This window comes from Pristiophorus japonicus, chromosome Y (genome assembly GCF_044704955.1).
Source record: "Pristiophorus japonicus isolate sPriJap1 chromosome Y, sPriJap1.hap1, whole genome shotgun sequence".
In the NCBI taxonomy this organism is placed as follows: Eukaryota; Metazoa; Chordata; class Chondrichthyes; family Pristiophoridae; genus Pristiophorus; species Pristiophorus japonicus.
Window position 1 is genome coordinate 38,305,135 of NC_092011.1, and position 25,802 is coordinate 38,330,936.

The 25,802-nt window shown below is 53.1% G+C and overlaps 1 protein-coding gene across 1 annotated transcript in view; it reads right to left on the reverse strand.

Annotated features, from left to right (window-relative positions):
* The window catches only part of LOC139241092 (kinesin heavy chain-like), a 97,969-nt gene that overhangs the window by 45,468 nt on the left and 26,699 nt on the right, over positions 1-25,802 (reverse strand). Inside the window, exons 12-18 of the mRNA XM_070869781.1 lie at positions 25,079-25,239; positions 20,634-20,702; positions 17,584-17,790; positions 14,579-14,725; positions 9,712-9,900; positions 5,245-5,362; positions 3,825-3,895 (exon numbers count right to left, since the gene is read on the reverse strand). Coding sequence (XP_070725882.1) covers positions 3,825-3,895; positions 5,245-5,362; positions 9,712-9,900; positions 14,579-14,725; positions 17,584-17,790; positions 20,634-20,702; positions 25,079-25,239 — 962 coding nt within the window. The remainder of the gene's footprint in view (positions 1-3,824; positions 3,896-5,244; positions 5,363-9,711; positions 9,901-14,578; positions 14,726-17,583; positions 17,791-20,633; positions 20,703-25,078; positions 25,240-25,802) is intronic.

The window sequence follows — 25,802 nt, forward strand, 5'->3', positions numbered from 1 at the left end:
ACAGTGCGGCGCTCCCTCAGCACTGCCCCTCCGACAGTGCGGCGCTCCCTCAGCACTGCCCCTCCGACAGTGCGGCGCTCCCTCAGTACTGCCCCTCCGACAGTGCGCGGCTCCCTCAGTACTGCCCCTCCGACAGTGCGCGCTCCCTCAGTACTGCCCCTCCGACAGTGCGGCGCTCCCTCAGTACTGCCCCTCCGACAGTGCGGCCCTCCCTCAGTACTGCCCCTCCAACAGTGCGGCCCTCCCTCAGTACCGCCCCTCCGACAATGCGGCCCTCCCTCAGTACTGCCCCTCCGACAGTGCGGCCCTCTCTCAGTACTGCGCTCCCTCAGCACCGCACTGGAGTGTCAGCCTCAATTCATGTGCTCAAGTCTCTAGAGTGGGACTTGAACCCACATCCTTCGAGTGAGAAGCAAGACTGCTATCCACTGAGCCACAGATAACACTAGGTACTATCGGTATTAATGTGATTATATAGGAGTGTACGGTATATCGGTGTCGCTATGGGGGTGTGAATTATATAGGAATGTACGGTATATCAGTGTCACTATGTGGGGTGTGTGGTATATAGGAGTGTACGGTATATCAGTGTCACTATGTGGGGTGAGTGTTATATAGGAGTGTACGGTATATCAGTGTCACTATGGGGTGTGTGTTATATAGGAGTATACAGTATATCAGTGTCACTATGGGGGTGTGTGTTATATAGGAGTGTACAGTATATCAGTGTCACTATGTGGGGTGTGTGTTATATAGGAGTGTACGGTATATCAGTCACTATGGGTGTGTGTGTTATATAGGAGTGTACGGTATATGTCACTATGGGGGTGTGTGTTATATACGAGTGTACGGTATATCAGTGTCACTATGTGGGGTGTGTGTTATATAGGAGTGTACGGTATATCAGTGTCACTATGTGGGGTGTGTGTTATATAGGAGTGTACGGTATATCAGTGTCACTATGTGGGGTGTGTGTTATATAGGAGTGTACGGTATATCAGTCACTATGGGGGTGTGTGCTATATAGGAGTGTACGGTATATCAGTGTCACTATGTGGGGTGTGTTTTATATAGGAGTGTACGGTATATCAGTGTCACTATGTGGGTGTGTGGTATATAGGAGTGTACGGTATATCAGTGTCACTATGGGGGTGTGTGTTATATAGGAGTGTATGGTATATCAGTGTCACTATGGGGGTGTGTAGTATATAGGAGTGTATGGTATATCAGTATCACTATGGGGGGATTGTAGTATATAGGAGTGTACGGTATATCAGTGTCACTATGTGGGTGTGTGTTATATAGGAGTGTACGGTATATCAGTGTCACTATGTGGGGTGTGTGTTATATAGGAGTGTACGGTATATCAGTGTCACTATGGGGGTGTGTGTTATATAGGAGTGTACGGTATATCAGTGTCACTATGTGGGGTGTGTGTTATATAGGAGTGTACGGTATATCAGTGTCACTATGGGGGTGTGTGTTATATAGGAGTGTACGGTATATCAGTGTCACTATGGGGGTGTGTGTTATATAGCAGTGTACGGTATATCAGTGTCACTATGGGGGTGTGTAGTATATAGGAGTGTACGGTATATCAGTGACACTATGTGGGTGTGTGTTATATAGGAGTGTACGGTATATCAGTGTCACTATGTGGGGTGTGTGTTATATAGGAGTGTACGGTATATCAGTGTCACTATGGGGGTGTGTGTTATATAGGAGTGTACGGTATATCAGTGTCACTATGGGGGTGTGTGTTATATAGCAGTGTACGGTATATCAGTGTCACTATGGGGGTGTGTAGTATATAGGAGTGTACGGTATATCAGTGTCACTATGGGGGTGTGTAGTATATAGGAGTGTATGGTATATCAGTGTCACTATGTGGGGTGTGTGTTATATAGGTGTGTACGGTATATCAGTGTCACTATGGGGGTGTGTAGTATATAGGAGTGTACGGTATATCAGTGTCACTATGGGGGGGGGTGTTATATAGGAGTGTACGGTATATCAGTGTCACTATGGGGGTGTGTAGTATATAGCAGTGTACGGTATATCAGTGTCACTATGGGGGTGTGTAGTATATAGGGGTGTACGGTATATCAGTGTCACTATGTGGGGTGTGTGTTATATAGGTGTGTACAGTATATCAGTGTCACTATGGGGGTGTGTGTAGTATATAGGAGTGTACGGTATATCAGTGTCACTATGGGGGTGTGTGTTATATAGGTGTGTACGGTATATCAGTGTCACTATGGGGGTGTGTTATATAGGAGTGTACGGTATATCCATGTCACTATGGGGGTGTGTAGTATATAGCAGTGTACGGTATATCAGTGTCACTATGGGGGTGTGTGTAGTATATAGGAGTGTACGGTATATCAGTGTCACTATGTGGGGTGTGTGTTATATAGGAGTGTACGGTATATCAGTGTCACTATGTGGGTTGTGTGTTATATAGGAGTGTACGGTATATCAGTCACTATGTGGGGTGTGTTATATAGGAGTGTACGGTATATCAGTGTCACTATGGGGGTGTGTGTTATATAGGAGTGTACGGTATATCAGTGTCACTATGGGGGTGTGTGTTATATAGGAGTGTACGGTATATCAGTGTCACTATGGGGGTGTGTGTTATATAGGAGTGTACGGTATATCAGTGTCACTATGGGGATGTGTGTTACATTGGAGTGTACGGTATATCAGTGTCACTATGGGGATGTGTGTTATATTGGAGTGTACGGTATATCAGTGTCACTATGGAGGTGTGTGTTATATTGGAGTGTATGGTATATCAGTGTCACTATGGGGGTGTGTGTTATATAGGAGTGTACGGTATATCAGTGTCACTATGGGGATGTGTGTTATATTGGAGTGTACGGTATATCAGTGTCACTATGGGGATGTGTGTTATATTGGAGTGTACGGTATATCAGTGTCACTATGGGGGTGTGTGTTATATTGGAGTGTATGGTATATCAGTGTCACTATGGGGATGTGTGTTATATAGGAGTGTATGGTATATCAGTGTCACTATGGGGGTGTGTGTTATATAGGAGTGTACGGTATATCAGTGTCACTATGGGGATGTGTGTTATATTGGAGTGTACGGTATATCAGTGTCACTATGGGGGTGTGTGTTATATTGGAGTGTATGGTATATCAGTGTCACTATGGGGATGTGTGTTATATAGGAGTGTACGGTATATCAGTGTCACTATGGGGGTGTGTGTTATATAGGAGTGTATGGTATATCAGTGTCACTATGGGGATGTGTGTTATATAGGAGTGTATGGTATATCAGTGTCACTATGGGGATGTGTGGTATCAACATTCTCCTGTTAGCTGTGCTCCGTTTCAATGCTGGGTCCCTTTTCCTTTGCGTGCTCAGTATTTCCAATTATAAAAGCTTCTGAACGGTCTGTGCAGGCTACTGAGCAGATGCGCGTGTGCAGCTTCGAGCGAACGTGGGAGGGTACACGATATCAAATTCTTTCAGGGCTCGATAGGGTAGATGCAGGGAGGATGTTTCCCCCCGGGCTGGGGAGTCTAGAACCAGGGGTCTCAGTCTCAGGATAAGGGGTCGGCCATTTAGGACTGAGATGAGGAGGAATTTCTTCACTCAGAAGGGGGTGAATCTTTGGAATTCTCTGCCCCAGAGGACTGTGGAGGCTCAGTCTTCAAGGCTAAGATCGATAGATTTTTGGGACACTAAGGGAATCGAGGGATCGGGGAAAGTGAAGTTGTGGTCGAGGTTGAATGGCAGAGCACACTCGAGGGGCCGAATGGCCTCCTCCTGCTCCGAATTCCAACATTCTTACCTTGACTTCATCGCTTTCATGAGGCTCATTGGCCTGTTCCTTCTCCTTCACTGCGACTTCATTCACCGTCTCTGCAGAGAGCAAGGAGGAGAAGCTGGGTGAGGGACATTGGAAACGCTATCAGCGTCACGTCACCTCACAACGTGTCCAATGGGACACAAGAACAGGAGGAAGCCATTCAGCCCCTCGAGCCTGTTACATTAGTGCAGCGTTCCCTCAGTACCGCCCCTCCGACAGTGCAGTACGGCGCTCCCTCAGTACCGCCCCTCTGACAGTGCGGCGCTCCCTCAGTACCGCCCCTCCGACAGTGCGGCACTCCCTCAGTACTGCCCCTCCGACAGCGCAGTACGGCGCTCCCTCAGTACCGCCCCTCCGACAGTGCGGCGCTCCCTCAGTACTGCCCCTCCGACAGTGCGGCGCTCCCTCAGTACTGCCCCTCCGACAGTGCGGCGCTCCCTCAGTACTGCCCCTCCGACAGTGCGCGCTCCCTCAATACTGCCCCTCCGACAGCGCAGTACGGCGTTCCCTCAGTACCGCCCCTCCGACAGTGCGGCACTCCCTCAGTACTGCCCCTCCGACAGTGCGGCGCTCCCTCAGTACCGCCCCTCCGACAGTGCGGCACTCCCTCAGTACTGCCCCTCCGACAGTGCGGCACTCCCTCAGTACCGCCCCTCCGACAGTACGCGCTCCCTCATTACTGCCTCTCCGACAGCGCAGTGCGGCGCTCCCTCAGTACTGCCCCTCCGACAGTGCGGGGCTCCCTCAGTACCGCCCCTCCGACAGTGCGGCACTCCCTCAGTACTGCCCCTCCGACAGTGCGGCACTCCCTCAGTACCGCCCCTCCGACAGTACGCGCTCCCTCATTACTGCCTCTCCGACAGCGCAGTGCGGCGCTCCCTCAGTACTGCCCCTCCGACAGCGCAGTATGAGCTCCCTCAGTACCGCCCCTCCGACAGCGCAGTATGAGCTCCCTCAGTACTGCCCCTCCGACAGCGCAGTATGCGCTCCCTCAATACTGCGCCTCCGACAGCGCAGTATGAGCTCCCTCAGTACCGTCCCTCCGACAGCGCAGTATGAGCTCCCTCAGTACCGCCCCTCCGACAGTGCGCGCTCCCTCAGTACTGCCCCTCCGACAGTGCGGCACTCCCTCAGTACTGCCCCTCCGACAGTGCGGCACTCCCTCAGTACTGCCCCTCCGACAGTGCGGCACTCCCTCAGTACTGCCCCTCCGACAGTGTGCGCTCCCTCAGTACCGCCCCTCCGACAGTGTGCGCTCCCTTAGTACCGCGCCTCCGACAGCGCAGTGCGGCGCTCCCTCAGCACTGGAACCAGGCTTCAGGTCTGGCTGCCGCTCTCTCTGCCCCCCCACCGGCCCCCACCCCCGGCCCACGGGACCCTTGGATCTGGACGTGCGGGTTACCTTGTGCTTGCAGTTTGGCCATCTCCTCGTGAAGTGCATCATAAGACTCCTCCAGCTGACGTTTCCTCAGCTCCATGTTGTGCATGTACTCAGTCAATGACCTGATCTTCGCCTCATGCTGAAACAACAACAACTTGCCGTTAACTACTTATTGGGGGAAACTTGGGGGGCCAGGGGAGAAAAGAGAGGGAGGGAGAGAGAAATCTTTTCCCCAAAATACCGGGTGGACTCAGAAGAACGTAGGATTGCGCCCGGAGGCTTAATTTCGCAGTCCGGCGAACGACAACATGTCTTCCAGCTGTGTATGCGTATCCTACGTTCCCTTGGGCGGAACCACCAATCACAATGGAGTATTCTCATTGATAATAGCTACGTTTGTTCGAGCTCCCATTACTATCAATGAGTATAACCCACAGACACAACACAGTAACCATTCAGCCCCTCGGGCCTGTTACATTAGGAACAGGAGGAGGCCATTCAGCCCCTTGGACCTGTTACATTAGGAACAGGAGGAGGCCGTTCAGCCCATCGAGCCTGTTACATTAGGAACAGGAGGGGGCCATTCAGCCCCTCGAGCCTGTTACATTAGGAACAGGAGGAGGCCGTTCAGCCCCTCGAGCCTGTTACATTAGGAACAGGAGGAGACCATTCAGCCCCTCGAGCCTGTTACATTAGGAACAGGAGGAGACCATTCAGCCCCTCGAGCCTGTTACATTAGGAACAGGAGGAGGCCATTCAGCTCCTCGAGCCTGTTACATTAGGAACAGGAGGAGGCCATTCAGCCCCTCGAGCCTGTTACATTAGGAACAGGAGGAGGCCATTCAGCCCCTCGGGCCTGTTACATTAGGAACAGGAGGAGACCATTCAGCCCCTCGAGCCTGTTACATTAGGAACAGGAGGAGGCCATTCAGCCCCTCGAGCCTGTTACATTAGGAACAGGAGGAGGCCATTCAGCCCCTCGAGCCTGTTACATTAGGAACAGGAGGAGGCCATTCAGCTCCTCAAGCCTGTTACATTAGGAACAGGAGGAGGCCATTCAGCCCCTCGAGCCTGTTACATTAGGAACAGGAGGAGGCCATTCAGCCCCTCGAGCCTGTTACATTAGGAACAGGAGGAGGCCGTTCAGCCCCTCGAGCCTGTTACATTAGGAACAGGAGGAGGCCATTTAGCCCCTCGAGCCTGTTACATTAGGAACAGGTGGCGGCCATTCAGCCCCTCGGGCCTGTTACATTAGGAACAGGAGGAGACCATTCAGCCCCTCGAGCCTGTTACATTAGGAACAGGAGGAGGCCATTCAGCCCCTCGAGCCTGTTACATTAGGAACAGGAGGATGCCATTCAGCCCCTCGAGCCTGTTACATTAGGAACAGGAGGATGCCATTCAGCCCCTCGAGTCTGTTGCATTAGGAACAGGAGGAGGCCGTTCAGCCCCTCGAGCCTGTTACATGAGGAACAGGAGGAGGCCGTTCAGCCCCTCGAGCCTGTTACATTAGGAACAGGAGGAGGCCGTTCAGCCCCTCGAGCCTGTTACATTAGGAACAGGAGGAGGCCATTCAGCCCCTCGAGCCTGTTACATTAGGAACAGGAGGAGTCCATTCAGCCCCTCAAACACAATGTTCAGAGAAGGTTCACTCGGTTGATTCCGGAGATGAGGGGGTTGACTTATGAGGAAAGGTTGAGCAGGTTGGGCCTCTACTCATTGGAGTTCAGAAGAATGAGAGGTGAACTTATCGAAACGTATAAGATAATGAGAGGGCTCGACAAGGTGGATGCAGAGAGGATGTTCCCACTGATGGGGGAGACTAGAACTAGGGGGCATGGTCTTAGAATAAGGGGCCGCCCATTTAAAACTGAGATGAGGAGGAATTTCTTCTCTCTGAGGGTTGTAAATCTGTGGAATTGTCTGCCTCAGAGAGCTGTGGAGGCTGGGACATTGAATATATTTAAGGCGGAGATAGACAGATTTTTGAGCGATAAGGGAGTGAAGGGTTATGGGGAGCGGGCGGGGAAGTGGAGCTGAGTCCATGATCGGATCAGCCATGGTCGTATTAAATGTCGGAGCAGGCTCGAGGGGCCGAATGGCCGACTCCTGCTCCTATGTCTTATGTTCTTAAATAAAAACCACCTCACGTACTTAAAATTAAAGGTTTTAGAAAAAAAAATGTTTTTCAATTTAAAAAAAATCTGTTTTAATAGGGCTCAAATGAAATGTACCTTAATGGACAGGGTTTTTATAAATTAAATTTTTCTATGTTTTTAAAACTCTTAACGCTGGTAAAAGTGAGCTGCACGCTTACTTTTACCAGGCGGCAGAGTTTGATGGAAATTCGCTGGGCAAGAGTTGGGCAAAGAGTTAGTCCTTTCTGCGGGGATGCGTGTGATCTGCTAAAACTAGCATTTGTGGGGCTTCTTCGGGTGCGTGTACACATAGTACGCACCCGGAGACGCCGTATTTTTCGGCCTACTGATTCATTCATCCTTGCAGAGGCCTTTTCCCTGCAATGTCGCTGGTTTGACAGCCACGACAGGGGCACGCGTAAAGCCAGCAACTCTTACTTTGCTCACCATACTTTGCAAGTGAGCATTCATCCACTTTGGACCTTAAAGGGTCGATCAAATTGCTTTCTAAATCATCGAATCACAGAAATTTACCGCACAGAGGGAGGCCATTCCGGCCCATCGTGTCCGTGCCGGCCGACCAAGAGCTACCCAACCTAATCCCACTTTCCCGCTCTCGGTCCGTAGCCCTGTAGGTTACGGCACTTCAAGTGCACATCCAAATGTGGTGAGGGTTTCTGCCTCTACCACCCTTTCAGGCCGTGAGTTCCACCCCAGACCCCACCACCCTCTGGGTGAAGACATTTCCCCTCAAATTCCCTCTAAACCTACCCCCAATTACTTTAAATCTATGCCCCCTGGTTGTTGACCCCTCTGCCAAGGAAAACAGCTCCTCCCTATCCACTCTATCCAGGCCCCTCATCATTTTATACACCTCAATCAGGTCTCCCCTCAGCCTCCTCTGTTCCACAGAAAACAACCCCAGCCTATCCAATCTTTCCTCATCACTAAAATTCTCCAGTCCAGGCAACATCCTGGTAAATCTCCTCTGTACCCTCTCCAGTGCAACATCCTGGTAAATCTCCTCTGTACCCTCTCCAGTGCAACATCCTGGTAAATCTCCTCTGCACCCTCTCCAGTGCAACATCCTGGTAAATCTCCTCTGTATCCTCTCCAGTGCAACGTCCTGGTAAATCTCCTCTGTACCCTCTCCAGTGCAACATCCTGGTAAATCTCCTCTGTACCCTCTCTAGTGCAATCACATCCTTCCTGTAATGTAGTGACCAGAACTGCACGCAGTACTCCAGCTGTGGCCTAACCAGTGTTTTGTACAGTTCAAGCATAACCTCCCTGCTCTTGTATTCCATGCCTCGGCTAATAAAGGCAAATATTCCATGTGCCTTCTTAACCACCTGACCTTCTAAATGGAGAACACATCAGATATCAAATGCTTTTCTTTTTAAAAATTCATTCACGGGATGTCGACATCGCTGGCAAGGCCGGCATTTATTGCCCACCCCTAATTGCCCCTTGAGAAGGTGGTGGTGAGCCGCCTTCTTGAACCGCTGCAGTCCGTGTGGTGAAGGTGCTCCCACAGTGCTGTTAGGGAGGGAGTTCCAGGATTATGACCCAGCGACGATGAAGGAACGGCCGATATATTCCCAAGTCGGGATGGTGTGTGACTGGGAGGGGAACGTGGAGGGGGTGGTGTTCCCATGCGCCTGCTGCCCTTGTCCCTCGAGGCGGGTAGAGGTGGCGGGTTTGGGAGGTGCTGCCGAAGAAGCCTTGGCGAGTTGCCGCGGTGCATCTTGTAGACGGTGCACACTGCAGCCACGGTGCGCCGGTGGTGGAGGGAGTGAGTGTTGGAGGTGGTGGAGGGAGTGAGTGTTGGAGGTGGTGGAGGGAGTGAGTGTTGGAGGTGGTGGAGGGAGTGAGTGTTGGAGGTGGTGGATGGGGTGCTCCCAGGGCAGGTACAGGGGGTTAGATACAGAGTAAAGCTCCCTCTACACTGTCCCATCAAACACTCCCAGGGCAGGTACAGGGAGTTAGATACAGAGTAAAGCTCCCTCTACACTGTCCCATCAAACACTCCCAGGGCAGGTACAGGGGGTTAGATACAGAGTAAAGCTCCCTCTACACTGTCCCATCAAACACTCCCAGGGCAGGTACAGGGGGTTAGATACAGAGTAAAGCTCCCTCTACACTGTCCCATCAAACACTCCCAGGGCAGGTACAGGGGGTTAGATACAGAGTAAAGCTCCCTCTACACTGTCGCATCAAACACTCCCAGGGCAGGTACAGGGAGTTAGATACAGAGTAAAGCTCCCTCTACACTGTCCCATCAAACACTCCCAGGGCAGGTACAGGGGGTTAGATACAGAGTAAAGCTCCCTCTACACGGTCCCAGTACCTGGGAGATGAGCAGTTGACAGGAGGACAGCTCCCGACAGTTCTCCTCCATCTTCTTGTTGCACTCGGTCTGATTGTTCTCCAGTTGCCGGCAGCGCTTCATCAGGGTCTTCACCTCCGACTTCATCTTGCTGATGTAGAGTCGGGCGACCGTGAACTCCTCCTCAATCGCACCGCTGAACTCCACCGGCTGGGGGAGAGAGAGACAGGGCGGGGGAGGGGCGGTCGAGAGAGGGGGGGGGTGGGGGGGGAGAGGAGAGAGGGAGAGAGGGCGGGAGAGAGGGGGGGGGAGAGAGAGGAGAGAGGGGGGGAGAGAGAGGAGAGAGTGGGGGGGAGAGAGAGGAGAGAGGGGGGGGAGAGAGGAGAAGGGGGGGGAGAGAGAGGAGAGAGGGGGGGAGAGAGAGGAGAGAGTGGGGGGGGAGAGAGAGGAGAGAGTGGGGGGGGAGAGAGAGGAGAGAGGGGGGGAGAGAGAGGGGGGAGAGAGAGGAGAGAGGGGGGGAGAGGAGAGAGAGGAGAGAGGGGGGGGAAGAGGAGAGAGGGGGGGAAGAGGAGAGAGGGGGGAGAAGAGGAGAGAGGGGGGAGAAGAGGAGAGAGGGGGGAGAAGAGGAGAGAGGGGGAGAAGAGGAGAGAGGGGGGAGAAGAGGAGAGAGGGGGGAGAAGAGGAGAGGGGGGGGAGAAGAGGAGAGGGGGGGGAGAAGAGGAGAGGGGGGGGAGAAGAGGAGAGGGGGGGGAAGAGGAGAGAGGGGGGAGAGGAGAGGGGTGGGAGAGGAGAGGAGAGAGGGTGTGGAGAGGAGAGGAGAGAGGGTGGGGAGAGGAGAGGAGAGAGGAGAGGGGGAGGGGGGAGAGGAGAGAGTGAGGGGGCGGAGGGGGAGAGGAGAGAGGAGAGGGGGCAGAGGAGAGGGGGAGGGGGGAGAGGAGAGGGGGAGGGGGGAGAGGGAGGCAGGGCGGGAGAGAGGGAAGAGGGGGAGGGAGGGGTGGGGGAGAGAGAGGAGAGAGCGGGGGGGCGGAAGAGAGAGGAGAGAGCGGGGGGGGGAAGAGAGAGGAGAGGGGGGGGGGGAAGAGAGAGGAGAGCGGGAGGGGGGGGAGAGGGAAGGGGGGAGAGAGGGAAGGGGGGGAGAGAGGGAAGGGGGGGAGAGAGGGAAGGGGGGGGAGAGAGGGAAGGGGGGGGAGAGAGGGAAGGGGGGGGAGAGAGGGAAGGGGGGGAGAGAGGGAAGGGGGGGAGAGAGGGAAGGGGGGGAGAGAGGGAAGGGGGGGAGAGAGGGAAGGAGGGAAAGAGAGGGAGGGGAGAGAGGGAGGGGAAAAAAGAGGGAGGGAGAGATACAGAGACAGACAGACAGACAGACAGACAGACAGAGAGAGGAAAGAGGAGAAAGAGAGAGAGAGACACACACGAGATATTTAGTTGGGATACTGAACTCAACACTGGACTGAACACCCCACGGGTCGAAGGACAGACTGACTGAGACACAGGGCAGTGCCAGTTCATCCCATTACAGGTCACCAGGACTGTTGGGACACCTGCCCACCCAGGACCCGACAGGTGAACCCCACCACAGTCAAATAGCTGTCCCTCCCTGGGCTTACGGCCGCCGCAAGGTTAGCCGGAACCTCAACAACAACTGGTATCTGTACATCCCAAGCTTTTCACCGAGCCACATGAGGAGATATTAGGGACAGGTGACCAAAAGCTCGGTCAAAGAGGGAGGTTTTAAGGAGCGTCTTAAAGGAGGAGGGGGAGGTGGAGAGGTTCAGCGGAGTTCCAAAGCTTGGGGCCCAGGCAGCTGAAGGCACAGTCACCAATGGTGGAGCGATGGAAATCAGGGTATATAGCTCAAGAGGCCAGAATTGGCAGAGGGCAGAGATCTCGAAGGGTCACAGGGGCTGGGGTCGGTTACGGCGATAGTGAAAAGGCAAGGAGGCCATGGAGGAATCTGAAAGCAAGGAGTCTCCGGGAGTGTGTCGGTGTTTACAGGGAGTCCCCGGGAGTGTGTCGGTGTTTACAGGGAGTCCCCGGGAGTGTGTCGGTGTTTACAGGGAGTCCCCGGGAGTGTGTCGGTGTTTACAGGGAGTCCCCGGGAGTGTGTCGGTGTTTACAGGGAGTCCCCGGGAGTGTGTCGTATTTACAGGGAGTCCCCGGGAGTGTGTCGGTGTTTACAGGGAGTCCCCGGGAGTGTGTCGGTGTTTACAGGGAGTCCCCGGGAGTGTGTCGGTGTTTACAGGGAGTCCCCGGGAGTGTGTCAGTATTTACAGGGAGTCCCCGGGAGTGTGTCGGTGTTTACAGGGAGTCCCCGGGAGTGTGTCGGTGTTTACAGGGAGTCCCCGGGAGTGTGTCGGTGTTTACAGGGAGTCCCCGGGAGTGTGTCAGTATTTACAGGGAGTCCCCGGGAGTGTGTCGGTGTTTACAGGGAGTCCCCGGGAGTGTGTCAGTATTTACAGGGAGTCCCCGGGAGTGTGTCGGTGTTTAGAGAGTCCCCGGGAGTGTGTCAGTATTTACAGGGAGTCCCCGGGAGTGTGTCGGTATTTAGAGAGTCCCCGGGAGTGTGTCAGTATTTACAGAGAGTCTCCTGGGGAATGTGTCAGTATTTAGACGGGGTCCCCGGGGAGTGTGTCAGTATTTACAGGGGATCCCCGGGAGTGTGTCAGTATTTACAGGGGATCCCCGGGGAGTGTGTCAGTATTTACAGGGTGTCCCCGGGAGTGTGTCAGTATTTACAGGGGATCCCCGGGGAGTGTGTCAGTATTTACAGGTGGTCCACGGGAGTGTGTCAGCATTTACAGGGTGTCCCCGGGGAATGTGTCAGTATTTACAGGGAGTCCCCGGGGAGTGTGTCAGTATTTACAGGGGGGGTCCCCGGGGAATGTGTCAGTATTTACAGGGGGTCCCCGGGGAGTGTGTCAGTATTTACAGGGGATCCCCGGGGAGTGTGTCAGTATTTACAGGGAGTCCCCGGGAGTGTGTCGGTGTTTACAGGGAGTCCCCGGGAGTGTGTCGGTGTTTACAGGGAGTCCCCGGGAGTGTGTCGGTGTTTACAGGGAGTCCCCGGGAGTGTGTCAGTATTTACAGGGAGTCCCCGGGAGTGTGTCGGTGTTTACAGGGAGTCCCCGGGAGTGTGTCGGTGTTTACAGGGAGTCCCCGGGAGTGTGTCGGTGTTTACAGGGAGTCCCCGGGAGTGTGTCAGTATTTACAGGGAGTCCCCGGGAGTGTGTCGGTGTTTACAGGGAGTCCCCGGGAGTGTGTCAGTATTTACAGGGAGTCCCCGGGAGTGTGTCAGTATTTACAGGGAGTCCCCGGGAGTGTGTCGGTGTTTAGAGAGTCCCCGGGAGTGTGTCAGTATTTACAGGGAGTCCCCGGGAGTGTGTCGGTATTTAGAGAGTCCCCGGGAGTGTGTCAGTATTTACAGAGAGTCTCCTGGGGAATGTGTCAGTATTTAGACGGGGTCCCCGGGGAGTGTGTCAGTATTTACAGGGGATCCCCGGGAGTGTGTCAGTATTTACAGGGGATCCCCGGGGAGTGTGTCAGTATTTACAGGGTGTCCCCGGGAGTGTGTCAGTATTTACAGGGGATCCCCGGGGAGTGTGTCAGTATTTACAGGTGGTCCACGGGAGTGTGTCAGCATTTACAGGGTGTCCCCGGGGAATGTGTCAGTATTTACAGGGAGTCCCCGGGGAGTGTGTCAGTATTTACAGGGGGGGTCCCCGGGGAATGTGTCAGTATTTACAGGGGGTCCCCGGGGAGTGTGTCAGTATTTACAGGGGATCCCCGGGGAGTGTGTCAGTATTTACAGGGGGGGTCCCCGGGGAATGTGTCAGTATTTACAGGGAGTCCCCGGGGAATGTGTCAGTATTTACAGGGGATCCCTGGGGAATGTGTCAGTATTTACAGGGGGTCCCCGGGGAGTGTCAGTATTTACAGGGGATCCCCGGGGAGTGTGTCAGTATTTATAGGGGGTCCCCGGGGAGTGTGTCAGTATTTACAGGGGGTCCCCGGGAGTGTGTCAGTATTTACAGTGGGTCCCCGGGAGTGTGTCAGTATTTACAGGGGATCCCCGGGGAGTGTGTCAGTATTTACAGTGGGTCCCCGGGAGTGTGTCAGTATTTACAGGGGGGGTCCCCGGGGAGTGTGTCAGTATTTACAGGGTGTCCCCGGGAGTGTGTCAGTATTTATAGGGGGGCCCCGGGGAGTGTGTCAGTATTTACAGGGGGTCCCCGGGAGTGTGTCAGTATTTACAGTGGGTCCCCGGGAGTGTGTCAGTATTTACAGGGGGTCCCCGGGGAATGTGTCAGTATTTACAGGGGATCCCCGGGGAGTGTGTCAGTATTTACAGGGGGTCCCCGAGAGTGTGTCAGTATTTACAGGGGATCCCTGGGGAGTGTGTCAGTATTTACAGGGGGGGTCCCCGGGGAGTGTCAGTATTTACAGGGGGTCCCCGGGGAGTGTGTCAGTATTTACAGTGGGTCCCCGGGAGTGTGTCAGTATTTACAGTGGGTCCCCGGGAGTGTGTCAGTATTTATAGGGGGTCCCCGGGAGTGTGTCAGTATTTACAGTGGGTCCCCGGGAGTGTGTCAGTATTTACAGGGGATCCCGGGGGAGTGTGTCAGTATTTACAGTGGGTCCCCGGGAGTGTGTCAGTATTTACAGGGGGGGTCCCCGGGGAGTGTGTCAGTATTTACTGGGGGGGTCCCCGGGGAGTGTGTCAGTATTTACTGGGGGGGGTCCCCGGGGAGTGTGTCAGTATTTACAGTGGGTCCCCGGGAGTGTGTCAGTATTTACAGGGGATCCCGGGGGAGTGTGTCAGTATTTACTGGGGGGGTCCCCGGGGAGTGTGTCAGTATTTAGACGGGGTCCCCTGTAGCAGTCGATCACTCACCACTTTCCACTCCCCATTGCCCACAATGCTGTTGAAATCGCTGAGATCTTTGAGCAGTGTGTTCAGCACCTCTGCAACCCGTTTCTTCTGATGGTTGCTCAGTTCGTGGGTGTGCTGGAGCTCAGATTCCAAGGTTATCAGCGTCGCCTTTAGCCCAGGACAGGAACAGGAAATGGGGACGGGAGACACAGCATTGTGAATATGGAGATGTAATCCTCTCCCATACAATTACACAGAAATTATATTCAGCACCACCGCTCCGTGCTGGTGTTTATGTCCCACTCGAGCACCCTCCCACCCCTCCTCCATCTCACCCCATCACCATATCCCTCTATTCCCTTTCTCCCCCATGTGTTTATCCAGCCTCCCCTTAAATACATCGATACTATTCGCCTCAACCCCTCCCTGTGGCAGCGAGTCCCACATTCTCACCCCGCTCCGGGTAAAGAGGTTTCTCCTGAATTCCCCACTGTGACTGTCTGATATTGATGGCCCCGAGTTCTGGTCTCCCCCACAAGTGGAAACATCTTCTCTACGTCTACCCTATCGAAACATTTCATGATTTTAAAGATCTGTCATGTCATCTCTCAGCCTTCTCTTTTCTAGAACAAAGAGCCCCGGCCTGTTCAATCTTTCTTGATAGTTATAAACCTCTCAGTTCTGGTATCGATGATTGTAAATCGTTTTTGCACCTTCTCCAGTGCCTCTTTATCTTTTTATAATATGGAGACCAGAACTGTGCACAGTGCTCGCAGTGTGGTCTAACCCAGGTATATGGAGACCAGAACTGTGCACAGTGCTCCCAGTGTGGTCTAACCCAGGTATATGGAGACCAGAACTGTGCACAGTGCTCCCAGTGTGGTCTAACCCAGGTATATGGAGACCAGAACTGTGCACGGTGCTCCAAGTGTGGTCTAACCCTGGTATATGGAGACCAGAACTGTGCACGGTGCTCCCAGTGTGGTCTAACCCAGGTATATGGAGACCAGAACTGTGCACAGTGCTCCAAGTGTGGTCTAACCCTGGTATATGGAGACCAGAACTGTGCACGGTGCTCCCAGTGTGGTCTAACCCAGGTATATGGAGACCAGAACTGTGCACGGTGCTCCAAGTGTGGTCTAACCCAGGTATATGGAGACCAGAACTGTGCACGGTGCTCCCAGTGTGGTCTAACCCAGGTATATGGAGACCAGAACTGTGCACGGTGCTCCCAGTGTGGTCTAACCCAGGTATATGGAGACCAGAACTGTGCACGGTGCTCCCAGTGTGGTCTAACCCAGGTATATGGAGACCAGAACTGTGCACAGTGCTCCAAGTGTGGTCTAACCCAGGTATATGGAGACCAGAACTGTACACAGTGCTCCCAGTGTGGTCTAACCCAGGTATATGGAGACCAGAACTGTGCACGGTGCTCCCAGTGTGGTCTAACCCAGGTATATGGAGACCAGAACTGTGCACAGTGCTCCAAGTGTGGTCTAACCCAGGTATATGGAGACCAGAACTGTGCACGGTGCTCGCAGTGTGGTCTAACCCAGGTATATGGAGACCAGAACTGTGCACGGTGCTCCCAGTGTGGTCTAACCCAGGTATATGGAGACCAGAACTGTGCACAGTGCTCCAAGTGTGGTCTAACCCAGGTATATGGAGACCAGAACTGTGCACGGTGCTCCCAGTGTGGTCTAACCCAGGTATATGGAGACCAGAACTGTGCACAGTGCTCCAAGTGTGGTCTAACCCAGGTATATGGAGACCAGAACTGTACACAGTGCTCCCAGTGTGGTCTAACCCAGGTATATGGAGACCAGAACTATGCACGGTGCTCCCAGTGTGGTCTAACCCAGGTATATGGAGACCAGAACTGTGCACAGTGCTCCCAGTGTGGTCTAACCCAGGTATATGGAGACCAGAACTGTGCACAGTGCTCCCAGTGTGGTCTAACCCAGGTATATGGAGACCAGAACTGTGCACGGTGCTCCCAGTGTGGTCTAACCAAGGTTCGATACAGGTTTAACATAACTTCTCTGCTTTTCAATTCTATCCCTCTCGAAATGAATTCCAGCGCTGGGTTTGCTATATTTATGGCCTTATTACCCTATGTTTCTACTTTTACTGATTTGTGTCTCTGTACCCAGAGATCCCTCTACCCCAGTTAGACTTATGATCCAAGGCGTTTGTGGGCTCTTTATTTCCCTTCACATTCTCCCATATCTTCAATTCCTGGTGGCCGGAATCATCTGTAGCACCTGTGAGGCCAATATTATCCTCCTCTCCTTCAGTGCCCAGAGCTGCATGTAGTAAATCCAGCTGGAACATTCCTGGTGCAGTGCTGAGGGAGCGGCGTGCTGTCGGAGGGGCGGTACTGAGGGAGCGCCGCACTGTCGGAGGGGCAGTACTGAGGGAGTGCCGCACTGTCGGAGGGGCGGTACTGAGGGCGCGCCGCACTGTCGGAGGGGCAGTACCGAGGGAGCGCCGTGCTGTCGGAGGGGCAGTACTGAGGGAGTGCCGCACTGTCGGAGGGGCAGTACCGAGGGAGCGCCGCACTGTCGGAGGGGCAGTACTGAGGGAGCCCCGCACTGTCGGAGGGGCAGTACTGAGGGAGCGCCGCGCTGTCGGAGGGGCAGTACTGAGGGAGCGCCGCACTGTCGGAGGGGCGGTACTGAGGGAGCGCCGCACTGTCGGAGGGGCAGTACTGAGGGAGCGCCGCACTGTCGGAGGGGCGGTACTGAGGGAGCGCCGCACTGTCGGAGGGGCAGTACTGAGGGAGCGCCGCACTGTCGGAGGGGCAGTACTGAGGGAGCGCCGCACTGTCGGAGGGGCGGTACTGAGGGAGCACCGCACTGTCGGAGGGGCAGTACTGAAGGAGCGCCGCACTGTCGGAGGGGCAGTACTGAGGGAGCGCCGCACTGTCGGAGGGGCGGTACTGAGGGAGTGCCGCACTGTCGGAGGGGCAGTACTGAGGGAGCCCCACACTGTCGGAGGGGCAGTACTGAGGGAGCGCCGCTCACCATTTTCTTGGCCAGCTCGTCAGTCAGCAGCCGGTTCTGATTGCTCATCTCCTCCACCTCCTGCGACTTCTGGTCGTAGTTGACGGCCAGCTCTTCCAGGGCCTGCAGCACCTCCTTCACCTCCTCCTTGGCGCTGTCGTTCTCCGTCTGCAGCCGGCTCAGCTCCTCTTGAATCTTCTCGTTGTCGCCGCGGGTCGAAGCCAGGAGCTATGAAGATGGGGGGGGAGGGGGAGGGGGGGAGGGGATGAGCAACAGAGGCACAGATGGGCAATTAAACTCTCACAACCGTAGAATCGCACAGCGCTGAAAGTGGCCGTTCAGCCCATCAGGCCAACGCCGGCTCGTTCAAAGAGCCGTCCAACTTGACCCACTCTTCCACATTACAACACTGACTACACTCCAAAACTACTTCATTGGCTGTATGACAGGCACTATGCAAATGCAAGTCTTTCATTCTCTTGGTCTCTCCCTCCCTCTCTCCCTCTTCCCCCCCCCCTATCTCTTCCCTCACCCTTCCCCCACCTCTCCCTCTCCGCAGTCCTGCAAATCTTCTTCCCTTCCAAGTATTTATAGAATCATACAAGTTTACAGCACGGAAGGAGGCCATTTCGGCCCATCGTGTCCGCGCCGGCCGACCAAGAGCTACCCAGCCTAATCCCACTTTCCAGCTCTGGGTCCGTAGCCCTGTCGGTTACAGCACTTCAAGTGAACATCCAAATGTGGTGAGGGTTTCTGCCTCTACCACCCTTTCAGGCCGTGAGTTCCGCCCCAGAACCCCACCACCCTCTGGGTGAAGACATTTCCCCTCAAATCCTCTATAAACCTTCCCCCAATTACTTTAAATTTGTGCCCCCTGGTTGTTGACCCCAAGGGAAACGGGTCCTTCCTATCCACTCTATCCAGGCCCCTCATCATTTTATACACCTCAATCAGGTCTCCCCTCAGCCTCCTCTGTTCCAAAAAACAAACCCAGCCTATCCAATCTTTCCTCATCGCTAAATTCTCCAGTCCCGGCAACATTCTGGTAAATCTCCTCTGTACCCTCTCCAGTGCAATCACATCCTGGTAAATCTCCTCTGTACCCTCTCCAGTGCAACATCCTGGTAAATCTCCTCTGTACCCTCTCTAGTGCAACATCCTGGTAAATCTCCTCTGTACCCTCTCCAGTGCAACATCCTGGTAAATCTCCTCTGTACCCTCTCTAGTGCAACATCCTGGTAAATCTCCTCTGTACCCTCTCCAGTGCAACATCCTGGTAAATCTCCTCTGTACCCTCTCTAGTGCAACATCCTGGTAAATCTCCTCTGTACCCTCTCCAGTACAACATCCTGGTAAATCTCCTCTGCACCCTCTCCAGTGCAATCACATCCTGGTAAATCTCCTCTGTACCCTCTCCAGTGCAATCACATCCTTCCTGTAATGTGGTGACCAGAACTGCACACAGTACTCCAGCTGTGGCCTAACCAGTGTTTTATACAGTTCAAGCATAAACCCCCTGCTCTTGTATTCCATGCCTCGGCTAATAAAGGCAAGTATTCCGTACGCCTTCTTAACCACCTTATCCACCTGGCCTGCTATCTTCAGAGATCTGTGGACCTGCACTCCAAGGTCCCTCTGTTCCTCTTACCCAATTCCCGGTTTGAAAGTCACGATTGAATCTGTTCCCACCGCCCTTTCAGGCAGCGCGTTCCCGATCACAACAACTCGCTGCGTAAACACATTCTCCCCATCTCCCCCTCTGGTTCCATCGCCGATTATCGTCAATCTGTGTCCCTCTGGTTAATGACCTTCACGCAAGTAGAAACAGTTTCTGGTGGTTGACTTGTATCGAACCCCAGTAACCACTGGTGGCAGTGCGCTGGTCATAGAGGGATTGGCGCAGTCAGAACCAAACATTGTACCTTTCATCGAGGGAGCCGAGTGTACTCAATAAGAACACAAGAATTCGGAGCAGGAGTCGGCCATTCGGCCCCTCGAGCCTGCTCCGCCATTCAATATCACGGCTGATCTTCGACCTCAACTCCACCTTCCCGCCCGATCCCCATAACCCTCGATTCCCCGAGACTCGAAAACTCTATTGATCCCAGCCTTGAATATACTCAACGACTGAGTCTCCACAGCCCTCTGGGGCAGAGAATTCCAAAGATTCACCCCCCTCTGAGTGAAGAAATTCCTCCTCATCGCAGTCCTAAATGGCCGACCCCTTATCCTGAGACTGTGTGACCCCTGGTTCTAGACTCCCCAGCCCGGGGGAAACACCCTCCCTGCATCTACCCTGTCAATCCCCCTCAGAATCTGGTATGTTTCAATGAGATCACCTCTCATTCTTCTAAACTCCAGAGAGTATGGGCCCAGTCTACACAATCTCTCCTCATAGGACAATCCCCCCATCCCAGGAATCAGTCTGGTGCACCGTCCCCAAGGCAAGTATAGCCTTCCTTAGATAAGGAGTCCAGAACTGTGCGCAGTACTCCAGGTGTGGTCTCACCAAGGCCCTATACAATTGTAGCAAGCCTTCCTTACTCTTATACTCCAAACCCCTGGCAATAAAGAACAACATGCCATTTGCCTTCTTTATTGCTTGCTGTACCTGCAGGGTAACTTTGTGTTTCTTGCACAAGGACACACAAATCTCTCTGAACACCTACATTTAAAAAATATTGTTTTCTATTCTTCCTCACAAAGTGAATAACCTCACGTTTCCCCACATTAAACTCCATCTGCCACCTCACTGCCCACTCACTCAGTCTATCTATAATCCCTTTGCAGACGCTGTGCGTTCTCCTTATCCGATCCCCCTTCTCATCCCAGCAATCAATCTTGTGAACCTCCGTTGTACCAACTCCATGGCAAGTACATCCTTTCCGAGATAAAGCATGGAGCCTATCCCAAGCATTGTGCAATGGGAATGGGGTAGAGCTAGCCCCAACCCACGTCCAATGGGAATGGGGCAAGAGCAGACATTCAGCGTTCCTCGACGCGCAACATCTGCTCGCTCTTGCCACGGGGCTCCCAGGGTTCGGGTTTGGCCGAGACCATCATCTGCGTACCTCGTCTTGATCCAACATCTGGCACTTGAGTTTTTCCACCATCTGGCTGTGCAGGTGGATGTCGTCATCCTGGGAGCACACAAAAATAGAGAAGGTCTCCATGTCAAGGGCACCAAAGCAATCATCACCACCACTCCCCCCACACTACCTTGGAACATCCCTGCGCAAATTACAGGAGCATCGGAACAGGAGGAGGCCGTTCAGCACCCCTCACTCCCTCGAGCCTGTTACATTAGGAACAGGAGGAGGCCATTCAGCCCCTCGAGCCTGTTACATTAGGAACAGGAGGAGGCCATTCAGCCCCTCGAGCCTGTTACATTAGGAACAGGAGGAGGCCATTCAGCCCCTCGAGCCTCTTACATTAGGAACAAGAGGAGGCCATTCAGCCCCTTGAGCCTGATACATTAAGAACAGGAGGAGTCCATTCAGCCCCTCGAGCCTGTTACATTAGGAACAAGAGGAGGCCATTCAGGCCCTCGAGCCTGTTACATTAGGAACAGGAAGAGGCCTTTCAGCCCCTCGAGCCTATTACATTAGGAACAGGAGGAGGCCATTCAGCCCCTCGAGCCTGTTACATTAGGAACAGGAGCAGACCATTCAGCCCCTCGAGCCTGTTACATTAGGAACAGGAGGAGGCCATTCAGCCCCTCGAGCCTGTTACATTAGGAACAGGAGGAGGCCATTCAGCCCCTCGAGCCTGTTACATTAGGAACAGGAGGAGGCCTTTCAGCCCCTCGAGCCTGTTACATTAGGAACAGAAGGAGGCCTTTCAGCCCCTCGAGCCTGTTACATTAGGAACAGAAGGAGGCCGTTCAGCCCCTCGAGCCTGTTACATTAGGAACAGGAGGAGGCCATTCAGCCCCTCGAGTCTGTTACATTAGGAACAGGAGGAGGCCATTCAGCCCCTCAAGCCCATTACATTAGGAACAGGAGGAGGCCATTCAGCTCCTTGAGCCTGTTATATTAGGAACAGGAGGAGGCCATTCAGCCCCGCGAGCCTGTTACATTAGGAACAGGAGGAGGCCATTCAGCCCCTCAAGCCCATTACATTAGGAACAGGAGGAGGCCATTCAGCTCCTTGAGCCTGTTACATTAGGAACAGGAGGAGGCCATTCAGCCCCTCGAGCCTGTTACATTAGGAACAGGAGGAGGCCATTCAGCCCCTCGAGCCTGTTACATTAGGAACAGGAGGCCATTCAGCCCCTCAAGCCCATTACATTAGGAGCAGGAGTAGGCCATTCGGCCCCTCGAGCCCGCTCCGCCATTTAATACCATCATGGCTGATCCGATCATGGACTCAGGTCCACTTCCCCGCCCGCTCCCCATAACCCTTCACTCCCTTATCGCTCAAAAATCTGTCTATCTCTGCCTTAAATATATTCAATGTCCCAGCCTCCACAGCTCTCTGGGGCAGAGAATTCCACAGATTTACAACCCTCTGAGAGAAGAAATTCCTCCTCATCTCAGTTTTAAATGGGCGGCCCCTTATTCTAAGACCATGCCCCCTAGTTCTAGTCTCCCCCATCAGTGGGAACATCCTCTCTGCATCCACCTTGTCAAGCCCCCTCATAATCTTATACGTTTCGATAAGATCACCTCTCATTCTTCTGAACTCCAATGAGTAGAGGCCCAACCTGCTCAACCTTTCCTCATAAGTCAACCCCCTCATCTCCGGAATCAACCGAGTGAACCTTCTCTGGACTGCCTCCAAAGCAAGTATATCCTTTCGTAAATACGGAGCAAAACTGCACGCAGTACTCCAGGTGTGGCCTCACCAATACCCTGTATAACTGGAGCAAGACTTCCCTGCTTTTATACTCCATCCCCTTTGCAATAAAGGCCAAGATACCATTGGCCTTCCTGATCACTTGCTGTACCTGCATACTAACCTTTTGTGTTTCATACACAAGAACCCCCAGATTAATCTGTACTACAGTATTTTGTAATCGCTTCCCATTTAAATAATAATTTGCATTTTTATTTTTCCTACCAAAGTGGATAACCTCACACTTTCCCACATTATACCCCATCTGCCAAATGTTTGCCCACTCACTTCGCCTGTCTATATCCCTTTGCAGATTTTTTTGTGTCCTCCTCACAATTTGCTTTCCCACTTATCAGCAAATTTGTCTACGTTACACTTGGTCACTTCATCCAAGTTATTAATATAGATTGTAAATCGTTAAGGCCCCAGCACCGATCCCTGCGGCACCCCACTAGTTAGTTTGCCAATCTGAAAATGACCCATTTATCCCGACTCTGTTTTCTGTTCGTTAGCCAATCCTCTATACACGCTAATATATTACCCCCAACCCCGTGAGGTCTTATCTTGTGCTGTAATCTTTTGTGTGGGCACCTTACTGAATGCCTTCTGGAAATCCAAATACACCACATCCACTGGTTCCCCTTTATCCACTCTGCTCATTACACCTTCTAAGAACTCCAGCAAATTTGTCAAACATGATTTCCCTTTCATAAAACCATGCTGACTCTGCTTGACTGCAGTATGATTTTCTAAATGTCCTGCTACTGCTTCCTTAATAATGGACTCCAACATTTTCCCAACCACAGATGTTAGGCTAACTGGTCTATAGTTTCCTGCTTTCTGTCTGCCTCCTTTCTTAAATAGGGGCGTTACATTTGCAGTTTTCCAATCTACTGGGACCTCTCCAGAATCCAGGGAATATTGGTAAATTACAACCAATGCATCCACTATCTCTGCAGCCACTTCTTTTAAGACCCGAGGATGCAAGCCATCAGGTCCAGGGGACATGTCCGCCTTTAGTCCCATTAGTTTGCCGAGTACTTTATCTCAAGTGATAGTGATTGTTTTAAGTTTCCCCTCCCCCCCCCCCCCGCAATAAGCTCCTTGATTATCAACAATTGGATGTTTTTAGTGTCCTCTCCCGTGAAGATAGAGTGGATAGGAAGGACCTGTTTCCCTTGGCAGAGGGGTCAACAACCAGGGTAGCATAGAGTTAAACTAATTGGGGGGAGGTTTAGAGGGGATTTGAGGGGGAATTTCTTCACCCAGAGGGTGGTGGGGGTCTGGGGTGGAACTCACGGCCTGAAAGGGTGGTAGAGGTAGAAACCCTCACCACATTTGGATGTGCACTTGAAGTGCCGTAACCTACAGGGCTACGGACCGAGAGCGGGAAAGTGGGATTAGGCTGGGTAGCTCTTGGTCGGCCGGCACGGACACAATGGGCCAAAATTGTTATGTTCAGAATAACTCCGCAAGACTGTGTTGTCAGCTCAAACCACTGTGACCTTGCTCTCTTTAATGTAACTCCAAAGTGAGGAAGTAATATGGTGGACTGCCTTTTATACCAGCTTGCCCAAGGTGCACAGGTGACCCTTAGGTTTCCCACAGGTGTGCCCCCTGGTGGCAAGTCTGACACATTGGTGAGGTTTGCATACATAACACAAAGATTAGTGGGAAAGCGGGTTGTGTAGAGGACACAGAGAGGCTGCAAAGAGATTTAGATAGGTTAAGCGAATGGGCTAAGGTTTGGCAGATGGAATACAATGTCGGAAAGTGTGAGGTCATCCACCTTGGAAAAAAAAAACAGTAAAAGGGAATATTATTTGAATGGGGAGAAATTACAACATGCTGCGGTGCAGAGGGACCTGGGGGTCCTTGTGCATGAATCCCAAAAAGTTAGTTTGCTGGTACAGCAGGTAATCAGGAAGGCGAATGGAATGTTGGCCTTCATTGCGAGAGGGATGGAGTACAAAAGCAGGGAGGTCCTGCTGCAACTGTACAGGGTATTGGTGAGGCCGCACCTGGAGTACTGCGTGCAGTTTTGGGTCACCTTATTTCAGGAAGGATATACTGGCTTTGGAGGGGGTACAGAGACGATTCACGAGGCTGATTCCGGAGATGAGGGGGTTACCTTATGATGATAGATTGAGTAGACTGGGTCTTTACTCGTTTGAGTTCAGAAGGATGAGGGGTGATCTTATAGAAACATTTAAAATCATGAAAGGGATAGACAAGATAGAGGCGGAGAGGTTGTTTCCACTGGTCGGGGAGACTAGAACTAGGGGGCACAGCCTCAAAATAAGGAGGAGCCAATTTAAAACCGAGTTGAGAAGGAATTTCTTCTCCCAGAGGGTTGTGAATCTGTGGAATTCTCTGCCCAAGGAAGCAGTTGAGGCTAGCTCATTGAATGTATTCAAGTCACAGATAGATAGATTTTTAACCAATAAGGGAATTAAGGGTTACGGGGAGCGGGCGGGTAAGTGGAGCTGAGTCCACGGCCAGATCAGCCATGATCTTGTTGAATGGCGGAGCAGGCTCGAGGGGCTAGATGGCCTACTCCTGTTCCTAATTCTTATGTTCTTATAACAGAAATGGCCTCCTTCTGTGCTGTAAATGTCGACGATTCTATGTTTCTCAGCTCCGGGGACCCTGACCCCTGCTTCCGCCCCCCCCCCCTTACCTTGTCGTCCAGGTGTTTGTAGAGCTTGCGTATCTCCTCCTCATACTTGCGTCTCTCCTCGTCCGAGATGTGGATGACGATGGACGAGTTGTCCGCCACCGGGGTGACCTCGCACAGCTCCTCTGTCTCGGGCAGCTGCTCGTTTTCCGGAACGTTCTCCCCTGCACGGGGCGAAAGGAGATCTCAATCACGCGCGTTAATTTATCGCGGGACTTCCATTTCCCTCGTGTCCCAAAATACCTTACAGCCAATGAAGGAATTTTGAAGTGCGGTCGCTGTAGGAAGCGCAGCAGCCAAATTTGTGCACAGCAAGATCCCATAAACAGAAATGCGATGATGACCCGATCGCCTGTTCTTTTACGTGTTGGTTGAAGGATAAATATTGGCCAGTACTCCCCATGCTCCTCTTTGAAATAGTGGCCATAGAATCTTTTACTTCCACCCAAGATGGCTGATGAGACATGGTCAATGACAACACATCTGACAGTACGGCGCTCCCTCAGTACTGCCCCTCCGACAGTGCGGCACTCCCTCAGTACTGCCCCTCCGACAGTGCGGCGCTCCCTCAGTACCGCCCCTCCGACAGTGCTGCGCTCCCTCAGTACTGCCCCTCCGACAGTGCTGCGCTCCCTCAGTACTGCCCCTCCGACAGTGCGGCGCTCTCTCAGTACTGCCCCTCCGACAGTGCGGCGCTCCCTCAGTACCGCCCCTCCGACAGTGCGGC